General features: G+C 32.2%; 1 protein-coding gene across 1 annotated transcript; it reads right to left on the bottom strand.

Annotated features, from left to right (window-relative positions):
* Positions 1 to 3,712: 3,712 nt before the first annotated feature.
* Positions 3,713 to 5,629, bottom strand: LOC149236691 (protein MODIFYING WALL LIGNIN-2-like). Its single transcript, XM_089461604.1, has 3 exons — positions 5,531 to 5,629; positions 5,248 to 5,446; positions 3,713 to 4,129 (listed from the first exon to the last, which is right to left on the bottom strand). The coding sequence occupies exons 1-3, from the start codon at positions 5,627 to 5,629 to the stop codon at positions 3,798 to 3,800; spliced, it is 630 nt and encodes a 209-aa protein (XP_089317730.1). The 3' UTR covers positions 3,713 to 3,797.
* Between the last annotated feature and the right edge of the window lie 6,256 nt (positions 5,630 to 11,885).

Below are 11,885 nucleotides of genomic sequence, written 5' to 3'. Positions count from 1 at the left end.
CATCATGGAAGCTAAATTATAATATATTCTTGTGCTCCAAGGATACTTCATTTTCCAATTTGATACACAAAGGGACCTAGATTTTCTATTTCAAGAAAGGCCATGGTTCTAGGGTAATGCTTGATTATTTAGTATGACATGGTTCCTAGATTTTTGTGCCAAAGCTATGGTGGTTAGTACCATGCTTATTTGGTTGAGGCTCCTAAACCTTCCCATTCCCTTATGGCGCCATAAAGTTCTTGAAGGCATAGGTAATGCATTGTGAAAATTTAAAAAAAGAGATATGGAACAAACAAATAAGGGTATCTTTACCTTTCCCAGAATATGTGTGAAAATAGATCTAAGCAAAGTTATTATAAACCATATCACATTGAAGAACAAAAATTAGTAGTGGTCCAAGTTTTGGACCATGAGAACAAAACATTCGTATGTCGTGAATATTTTCAAACAGGTCACCTATAGAATTATTTTCCTTTGGCTACGAAAACCCCAAAAAAAGAAAAATAAGTAGGCCAAACATCCAAACGGATGGAATCTTTTTGACATACTTCCTACAAATTATGAAGAGGAAGAATCCAAAGAGGATTTTCAAGAAAAAGTGGTAGATGAGAATATGACTCAGCTTGGGCAACAACTAGTAGAGACCTCCCTGGCTCAGTTTGGTTTGGTCATTCAGATTCAATAGGACACTCCCACTGTAGGCATGTAGATCTCAGACAATATACGAGGCTCTAAAATACCCCATGTTTTAGAGAGTTCTAACTCAGATAAAGAATCCATCTTAGTGGATGCAGATAGCTCATTGACATTGGTTCAGATTGAACCAACATCAAATGGTTGGCACAAGGTGCACAAAAAGAAGGGGGAAAAGACTCGCGAATGTGATTTTTGTTACTTTTTATTATTCTCTTCCTTTGTATATGTTCTTATTTCTCTCTCATGCCCATGTATCGAGGGTCTTTGCCATTTTTTGTCCCCTATCTGCCTTATATTTCTTTTTATCCGACATGTTTCCCACAAATATCGCATACAAACTTGGTGTGTTTACAAAATGTAATTTTTATTTTCTCTTAATAAAAATTGTAGTTTTTTCTTTAGGAAAGAAAAAAATAAAGTGGACAAAAAAATTTACCCAAAAGATTCTCACATGAAGAAGCTTAGTTTCCCTCATCAAGGAAAGAAAACTAAAATTTACTTTATTTCCCAAAATTTGAAATTTAATCGAATTGATCAATAAAGCTATTACTTTATTAAAGTAAGAAAAAAAATACTATAGATTATTGAAAACAAGAAAACCATATAAAAAGAGTGAACACCATTAAATATGTGAGTGGTTCAAACTATGGAAATAAATGTGATAATAAAATTTAGCTTGACACTTTTATTTTTATCTTATACTTTCATGGTTTGTCTCTCACAAAGTCCATCTAGGCATTGGGATCATAGGAGCACATTGATTAACTATATCTTTTTTAACCATGAAAATTTTGTAGAACCTAAACATGCAATGCATTATAAATATGAACCAATACGGTCTATTTTCAAATGCACTAGTAAAGTGTTTTAGTTTTTTAAGTAAATGTTATTGTTGAATAATTAATTATTCTAACCTAATCTGGCATGTATTTGATATTACTTGTGCCTTTACTTTGATGCGAAGTAAAGATATTTTTCCGTGTAAAAATGATATTTTATTATGACATAATAATATAGTTATCATTATTATTTACTATATTAACATTAGTGCATTATAATGTAGAGTGCTAGTACGCTATTGTTGTAAGTAGTGGTTAAATTTGACGTTTGTATACCTATATTTGGCTTTTTTACACATAAAATACTTTCTAGTTCCGAATCTCCACATCATGTGTAACTTGCCAATAATTTTTAAGAACATCAATATGATGGGCATATTTAAAAATGAAAAGTTAAAAAAAAATAAAAATTATATATATATTTAACCTTGCGCTGAACGGAGAGTGAATCATTGTGAATAGTGATTCATTAACATTTTTAATATCTAATTTAATAATCCACCCATATCGCAATTTCCCAAGTGACCACTATCCAGATTCCAGACTAAGTCATAAATATCAATTTCTAATTTTCAACAGGTAAATGGTATGGTATTATTGGTAATTAATTCCCAGCTACCCATTGCCGAGTTATGTTACTAATTTATGGTGATTCATTTGCAAGTTGCAACTTCCAAGTTCCAATTCGTGTCAAATTCCAATCAACAACAATCTTTAAGTTATTCATTGTTGAATGTGGTGACTTTGGTGAGGAGCGGGGCATAAGAAAACTTTGCAAAGTTTGGAACTTCGAATGCTACAAAACCAGAACTTAGCCGACCAAGTAACCAGTAAGTGATAGCCTATTAGCCATAGATTGTGTTTCACACTACTTATATTTGAGATATGCTCTGCTTTATTCGTTTTTCTATGCATTCTTGTTGGATATCTGTATTCGTTTTTCTATGCATGCTTGTTGGATATGCATGCTTGTTGGATATGTGTATTCGTTTTTCTATGCATGCTAGTTGGATATCTCTCTAAGGTAGTTGTGTTTTGTTATTTAATTTTTAATAAATTGAATTTTTCTCTATCTTTACTTGGCTTTGTGTATTTTGATTAATGGAACTTCCTCTGCAACTTTTTAACTGTATCATTTTCTGTCATTCTTTACAAAGATTCAATTTTTCCCTTTCATTTGTGCAAAGAATCGATGCAAACGGGTCAAATAGGCATTTGAGAGGGATATCAAAACCACCATATCCACAATCAGGGGTTTCAGTCAGAGTAGTAGGAGGACGACACCGGATAAATGCCTTCTTCAATCCCCCTGATGATCCCATTGTGCAAAAAGCTATCAAGGTTAGATCCCAAACCATAATCAGCTATACCCAATTTATTTATATATATACACACTTCAGCCTGGCTGATAAACCTACAATGTGAATCTTTGTGTATAATGGTAGGATCATCAGGAAGACTGAAGTATATTCATTAAACATACATTTGGATGTTGCTGTGTATACTTGGCTATGTATTGTAACTATTCCGGCCCATAATCAAGTAAAATCCATATGATGACAGGATTGATTTAATTCAGCCTTCGTAATGAACCTTCTGTATGTATCCAGTTCAAATCCATTACTATCTATATTGATATGAAAGAATGATAAGCCGTGGTTCAACCTTCCCTATTATCCCCTGTGTATCTGTGTCTGTGAATGTTGTGCTTAGACTACATAGATATAAATCATTTGGGTGAAACTGATTATAATTGATTATGACTATAACTATTACAACTTATTAATAGTAAGACTCAGTTGGTGAATGCAAGGGTATGCTTCACCCTTCCTGCTGAGCCTTCTCTCTGTGAATGTGTGATATGGTCCAATTCCATAATTAAGTATACTGAGATGGATGAATGATTACTTATGGCTCAAGGTTTCTGTTTGACAGCCCATGTGTTGTTTGTGAGTTTGCTTAAACACTCTCTCTCACACTTTGTGTTAGAGAGAGGTGTGTGGGAGTCTCAGACCATGATTGCTCAATGTCCCTTACTTATTGGATCTCAATATTCCCATTTGAGACAAATCTAGTATAATATATTACAAAGTAAAATCTAGCTGTTGGGTTTTCAATTGAAGTATTTGTTGTACATCTCTGGCCTGTGAATAGCCCCCATGGTTTTCTCCCTTTTTACAGATCCGCTTAGTCATCTGCAACAGTATATGCACTTCTAGATCTTTGGTCTCTGTGCCTTTAAATTGTCTGGAAATAATTTCTCTAGATCTCATGTTTAGCAGAGGTCAACCCATCAAGGTCGTTGAGCTCAATATTGCTTGTAGAATTAGCTCTCTCTGAATTCATGGCCGATGGCACTGCCACTGGCACAACTGAGGAGGTCATGGGCAGATCCTCAGTTCTCTTTTCTGTAATTGCTGTGTAATATAGAATGTCTAATATGACTATTAGAAATGATAAGGCAGCTGCTGCACCGAAAACTCTAGCTTTCACAACATAGCAACCCTCATCCAACCAGGGCTTGTTGTATGGTTGGCTTTGACTCATGCTCGACCCCTCCACAAATAGATAAATTACAATTTCAAAACTCATCCCACCCAAAAAAAAAACCCACAGGCATGAGAATGAGACTTTGGCAATTGGGCATATTATTCTCCGGACTTTCTCCATACATCATGGAGTTTCTGGTCTTTATTGCATACATACATCCAGTCCAAGACTATAAAAAGCCATCTTTATTTTGATTATAGATTTAGAGAATATTTCAAAATATAATTGACAGAAATAAATTCAAAACAATTTCTCTACATACATCTTTAATGAAATTTTAAGATTTCTAGTTTTTACTGCATACACTCAGTCAAGCATTACTAATTTTTATTTTGATTATAGATTTAGAGAATATTTCAAAATATAATTGACAGAAATAAATTCAAAACAATTTCTCTATATACATCTATAATGAAATTTTAGGATTTCTAGTTTTTACTGCATACACTCAGTCAAGGATTACTAATTTGGAATTTATGGATTTCTATTTTTCATAGCATACTATCAGTTAAGGATTACTAATTTTATCAGTTAAGGATTATTAATTCTATACCTTACTAATTCTATAATATTCACTCCTGGTTCATATTTATTTTTATTTCACTTTTATTTTTATCTCTATGTCACTTTTATTTTGATTATAGATTTTGAACCCGATCACAAATTATGTAGTGAGCAAACCTCCCCACTTAACTGTTAGACTACATCTTTGACCTCCCCACTTAACTGTTAGACTACATCTTTGAGATTACCCTTTACTCTGAACTACACATCTTTGAGATTACCCTTTACTCTAAACTATCCTAAGCAATAAGCCAATGATTGCTTACTACAAGATTACTATCCTAAGCAATAAGCCAATGATTGCTTACTACAAGATGTGTATAGTATTTGCCCTCTATTCTAAACTATCTTTATCTTGATTACAAATTTGGAAAACATTCTATAATATAATAACAGGAACAAATTCAAACAACTGATTTTTCTCATATCTACTCTGAAATCTGTTCAAGTTTACAACCAATGCCCAAAAATGTTTTAATGTTTTGCAAGCGAGAACCAGAAATTCAATTCAATTCAATGGTGATTTTCAGAAACACCCCGCCATCAGAATTCAAAGACATAAATCAATTATCTGAGCATTTTAATAGAGCACTGTACCATGAGAAGAGGAGAATAATGGTAGTCAGTCTATTGCAGGTGAGAATATTGCACAGATCCCTAGCACAACAAACGAAGCCTCCAATGGCATTTGCTATTAATTGGGCAAAAAAAAGTGACAGAGCTGTCGTGGTTCCCATAGCCAATGCAGGGCTTGATGGAAGGCTGCATCCCCCCTCCTCATACCGCACATCATTGGCCTGTGCATTAGGGCATCATAGATCAAATTCATGTTAATAACAATAAAACCTAAGTGTCAGTATTGATAAATACCCACTACACACCTTGTTGCGTGTAAGTTCTTCTGCGATGCTCATTACCACAACAATCAGTCCCAAGAATCCTATTAAGTATTGGAAGTTCCTCACCCTTGACTTTTGCATATTATTTCATATATGAATAGGGTTATTCCCCAACTTAATCAGACAGACTATAGGGGATACTTACCTAAATCTAGCAGACCAGTTGCTTTATATCTTGAAAATTGGCACGCTAATTTACAATGGCCTCTTCAAAGGGACTGGTGAGGCCAGAGCTTTTACATTGCTAAATGCTCCCTCCCCACTCATTTGTTTACAGTAATTGCTTTGATCATATAACTTGATACTGTTATGATAAAAAAAAGAGCATCCAAACACAGGCAAAGAATCTAGTGCAGACACAGGAAATAGAATACAGAGGCGAACTATTACAACAAAACGAAATATTTGTTCAATAATGCTTCACAGATCGACATGGAGTTTTACACAACGCAAAAAGATAAATTTCTTTTAGTTTCATTCATATATAGAAAATTGCTAGCCCAATACATTACACATGTGGCTTTGATATATAGCCAGCTAGAGTCTTTATTTGAGCAGCTGCCAGCTATTATAATCAATGACGACATATCCGAAAATCAATTGTCTTGTGTAAAACCTTATAGTTCATGGAATTTTCCACGTGGGGAAGACACATAGCCATATGGAGTGTTTATGTCTGACAGTGACAAATCAACATATGAGACTTTATGTTGGCAGATGGTACAGTCGGTGATGACATGTACGAAAGGCATTCACCTCGTGACAGGTGCATGACATTTTCCACACTCGGATAGATAGGCTTCACTCTCTTATGTTTGCTCATGTAATCTAAAATAAGTAATAATGGTATAATTTTGCAGCAACGAGTATGGTTGAGAATCGAAATATACTAATAAGTTATAAGTGTTGGAGATATCTTTGATTTTTCCTGATATTTCCAATTTCTTTCCCTTTTTTCAGGTAGCTGATTTGCTTTATAATTTCAGAGTTTTAAAGTTCATGTTTATTCTGGACATCGTGCAAGTTTCAGTCCTCATCTATGAAAGCTACTTTTGAGAAATTATTAAATATTATAAAGAATTAACAGGTATATTGTTAAATATTAGAAAGAATAAATAGGCATATTCCCTGGTTAATATCATTTCTTGAATCACTGCGAGATCATTTTTTTTAATATGGTTTTAGTTGATGAAATGAAATTCATATATACTAAATACTTTATTTTTATTATATAGATATTATATATCAAAAATGTCTTCGAAAAAAGGGAATCAACTTTATATCAAAAAATTCCTTGGATGGTCTACTACATCTCAAGCTTCATTTCCTGATAAAGAAGATCATGATTTTGATATAAATGAAGATTTAGATGTCTTGGGGCATAATGAAGAATATGATATCTTGGAGCATAAGAAGAAAGTGATGAAGAATTTCACCACGGAGAACCTAACACCCAAAAGAAAAGAAAAATGAAAGTAAAAAGAGAGTTTCGTGATGACTGGAAAACTAAGTATAAGTGGTTGAGAGAGCAAAGCATGAAGGAAAAACAATTATGAAATGCATATATTGTGAAATTCATAAGGCAATGAGGCCATGGGGAATTGGGACTGGTTGCTCTACATTGCAACATGATTCTAAAATTGCTCATGCTAATTCAAGCATTCATAAACTTTCACAGACAAAGTGGATATGTGGAAATGAGAAGAAGGTGAAGTCTATTACAGAACACATTGCATGCATTGATGATATGAACAAAGAAAGAGTCATCACTACTATGAAATTAGTATATTGGATGGTGCAAGAGGATTTATCACTCTCAAGATATGAATCTCTTTGTTTGTTTACAATGTCTTTACACATGCCAAATATGCCAAGGAACAAATATTATACATCATATACAAATCACATGGCTACAAAAGAATTCCTTTTTGCTATATCTCAGTATCTTGAAGAGCTACAAATTTCCAAAATGCTAGATAGCCCTTTTTTTCATTGATGTTAGATAAAAGTACAGACTGTAGTTCAGAAAAACATCTTGTAATTTATGCCACATTTTTAACTCAAAAGGATTGGGTCCTCCAATTTCACAGTTTTTAAAGCTCATAAATGTTTGCGATGGAAGAGGGAAAACAACTTATGACGCAATAAAACATTTAATGGAATCAAGGGGCCTTCCAACAGAAAGATTGATAGGAGTTTCCATAGATGGCACTTCCTCAAGGGTTGGTAATGAAAATGGTTTTATCACTTTCTTGAAGAAAGATGTACCTAATCTTGTAGGTGTTCATTGCATTGCTCATCATGAAGCCTTAGCTGCATCATATGCTTCAAAAAAAATGCCTGAATTATTATTTGTTGAGAAATTAGCAAATAAGGTATATTCTTGGGTGTAAAATTCTACGAAAAGACATAGTCAACTTATTGCTATACAGGAAATTATGCAATTTGAAACTCTTCAAGCTCTTCAAATCCATGGAGTTAGATGGCTTTCAAGAGGACAAGTCATTGAAAGACTTGTTATACTTATGCCTCACATGTTAACATTGTGGAAAAATGAAAGAAAAGACTCATGGTATGATAAGGCAAGAATCTTTTCAGTACAATTTTGTTTACATATGCTTATAGATATAATGTGTGAATTAAATGAGTTGAACAAGCAATTCCAAAAAGAGTACATTGATGTCAGCTCTTTAGGGGCAGCCATAAATGTCATGGTAAACACTTTGAAATGGTGGTTTTTAAGAAGCGACACATTTGCAGATGGCACATGTTATTTATCTAAATTTATAGATGCTTCTAAATTTGGCTTTCTAGAAATTTGTGATAAGGAGGGGCTCGTTCACAGGCATGAATTATGATTTGTAGCAATTCCACATGCATATGTTGATTGTGTTGATATACAAAAACAATCATGGAAACCATGTATTGAAGGTTCAATAGAAAGTTGCAAACAACTTGCAAAAGATTATGTTCAAGCTCTTGTAGAGAATTTGACGGAAGATTCCCTGATCTTGCATTTTTCAACTTAGCAAGGTTGTGTAGCCCTTGCCATTATTTAGAGGATGTTCATGGCAGAGAACGAAATCCAAAGCGTTGGCTTGAAAATATTTTTCAACACTTACAACATCTGTATTATCAAAGTAAAGAAAGCAAAACTACATTTGATTTGAGGCTTGTTTAAAAGTGTTGCATCCATTTCTTGACACTCTTTTTGTTAATTGCGAGGGATCATCCATGAAAGATGCATGGAGGATTTTTTATGTTACAAGGTTGCGTACAAATTTTCCGAACATGTCAAAATTATGGTAGGCAATACTTACTATTCCTGCAAGCACAATTGCTTGTGAGAGAGGATTCTCAAGACAAAACATAATAAAGGATGTCCGAAGAACAAAGCTATCATTAGTTGCATTGGATGCCTTGATGCAGGTGTCTCTAACAGGGTTTGATTCATCGATGGTGGAATGGGATAGGGTTTTTGACATCTAGAAAGATGCTAAAGAAAGAAGAATCTTAAATATTTAAAGTTTTTGCTTTTATTTTTATGTTTGTAATGGTGGTGTTTTGACAATTACCTCTTTTGGTGAAATTATCCAAAATTTAGTTTGTGTACATGATGATATTGGATATACTATTTGAACATTTACATAGTTCATGCACATTATGTTTTTGGTTTGAAAATTATTTCACAACTATTGTTCTTTTAATGGGATTAACATGGTAGTGACTTAAATGGAAAACATGGTATGTATGAGTGAATTATTTTTGTCAAATTTGTTGCAACAATATTAACATTCATTATTTTCATGTGAGAGTAATTATGAATATATATTTTTTCACTTTATAATGTTATTTTTTGTTGTTTCTATATATATTTCCCATCTATTTTATCACTATTTCCATCTTAAAAAAAAAAAAAAAAAACTGAGAACATTTCAACAATCTAGAAAATTTGCAAAAAATTTTGATCAACAAGTCTCAAAACAAAGTGTAGTAATGAGACTTGAGCCGAATGGTGCAAAAGAGAACGAAATTTGGAACAATTATGAGTACAATTTGAAATTAGATGAAACTTGTACACATAAATATTAAAAGTCATATGATGGACAATTTAAAAATAAAAACGTCATAAAAAAATTCCTTGACGGGTAGAATCACTCCTCAAATTTAACCCCTGGTTGTGAGTAAGGCTCAATGAAGAAAACACATCCACAAAAAAGTTTGGTTTCTCACCTTTATTAGCTAAATAATAAAATTTTAATGCTAAACATCAAATCTTGATGTTCACAACAATTTTGCACATCACTACTATAGAACGAATGTGAATTGCACCATTTCACTTCTCCAACTACTATGAAAAATAAAAAAAGTTGCTTATGTATCATTACTAAACAAGAAGAGATACACTTCCGTTATTTTTTCCCTTCATAATTATAACATTGAACTTCAATCCCTAAAAGCCCCTACTATTTTATAATAGGCCTCTACCATTTTCTATTTTTTTTATAGAGGGTGCACAATTCTAGATTGTCCTATGTTATAATCATAATTTTATAAATAAAACATTTTCCCTTGCATTATTTTATATTTACTATCGGTAAAAATTGACGTTTGATATATTTCTAACCAATAACTATTTGAGTCAAATATTTATAAAAAAAAAAAACTATAAATTATATTTCAATCTGAGTGGTTTGCACATATTGACTATTCCTTTTCTTTTTTAATATACAAACCATTAATATATCATTATAATAATCATTTTGAAATACCAAATTTGTTTAAAAATATTTTATTATATTTTGATTTTATTACCTTTTCCTTCTAGGTATATTACTACTTATAATTTCATTTATATTGACTTCTTGCATTATTATAAATTAAAATTAAAATTAAATTTACTAATAATATCTTCACTATTATCTTTATTATTAGGTAACTTTTATCTTCACTATTAAGTAACTTTTAAATTTTATAAAATTATTTAAGAATATTTCACACCTTTGTACATGGATATGAATCCATATTCCCTTGATTTAGGGAAAACCCTTATGATCCATTCCCTTCATAATATTTAGAAGAAAATACACTCAATTTTTGAAGGATAAGTATTACATTAAAAAAAAAAGAGATTAAGAAGATCCATCGAATACTAAAATAAACAAGTTTGCATGGAAATGGAATACTTGTTGATAAATATTTTTCATGGTGGGTAGGTGAAATAAAGGTACGTAGGCATAAGTTTATAGCATATAGATGTTAATTTCATTTTCTATGGATACCATCTCTACCTTGATTTATATAGAAATATACATGTTTTCTCAGTGTTTATATATATAATATAGATGCTTTTGAGATGTTTCACTTGTAAGGATTTTGGGAAAATGATGGTTCATTTTTTTGCTTTTAAAAGAATGTATCACTTCATTTATGTTTTTTCATCAAGCATTGGTTGGGTAATTAAACTACCCTAGGAATTTAGGCACAATTTAGATTTCATTTCGATTGATAATTTGATTGGTTCGCACCTAATGGCCTCTAATATCAACTGAGATATACAAATCTATTATATCCTAATGTATTCTTGGATTTAAATCTTTTTAAACCATTTTTACCATTACTGAACCTAATTCTAATGGATGGATCATAGGAGAAACCTTTAGAGTACAAAAATATTCCATTTATATGGAGAATCTACTCCTAGGTAGGTCATTTAATCCATTTTCATTTCCAGACCCCAACAACCTAAAGAGAAGTATGAGGCAACTTGTGCCCCCCATGTTTCCCCAGCATCATAACCATATACAAAAGGGAAAAGAAAAAAAAAGACTCTTCTAAACGAAATTAATAGATTTGAGCCAATTCCAAAGCTTGAAAGGTACATGCTATGATTTTCCTTCAGTGCATAAAAATAAAGGTTCTCCTTGAAGGTCCTCTCCCCAATCACAAGTTTTTCTACTAAAGATGGAATAGATGAAAGGAATAATATCTAGCAGAAGACAACCCCATGGCAAAATAATATCAAGACTAAATTTTGTTCTATAAATTCTCATGCAACATGAAACAAACTTGCACCAATATTATGATTCATCCTCTTAGAAGAACTTTTCAATAAAGAATATTTGAAAATAGTCCTTCTCTTCAAAATTAAGATATGGAAGGAAATTTCCATGAGCAGGAATACCATGAATTGCCCCAAAACAAATCTCAAAATCATAACTATTACCAAACATATTTCCTTCAAGAATTCACAAAAGAAAAAGAGAGCTAAGAAAACAAGGGAAGAGTCTCTACAAATTTTAGGATCTAAGACACCAATAGATGAGAAGATTGGATC

The sequence above is a fragment of the Pinus tabuliformis genome, chromosome 8 (genome assembly GCF_031772625.1).
Source record: "Pinus tabuliformis cultivar Carrire ecotype Pingquan chromosome 8, CPIR1, whole genome shotgun sequence".
In the NCBI taxonomy this organism is placed as follows: domain Eukaryota; kingdom Viridiplantae; phylum Streptophyta; class Pinopsida; order Pinales; family Pinaceae; genus Pinus; species Pinus tabuliformis.
This window is presented reverse-complemented; position numbering and strand designations above follow the sequence as displayed.

What these genes read in the sequence shown, in the direction of transcription:
- LOC149236691 (XM_089461604.1), bottom strand. Translation starts at nt 5,629, where the DNA reads ATGCAAAAGTCAAGGGTGAGGAACTTCCAATACTTAATAGGATTCTTG. An exon ending in AAGAACTTACACGCAACAAG is followed by an intron (nt 5,447 to 5,530) that starts GTGTGTAGTGGG and finishes CCTAATGCACAG; the next exon opens with GCCAATGATGTGCGGTATGA. An exon ending in CATTATTCTCCTCTTCTCAT is followed by an intron (nt 4,130 to 5,247) that starts GGTACAGTGCTC and finishes TTTTTTTGGGTG; the next exon opens with GGATGAGTTTTGAAATTGTA.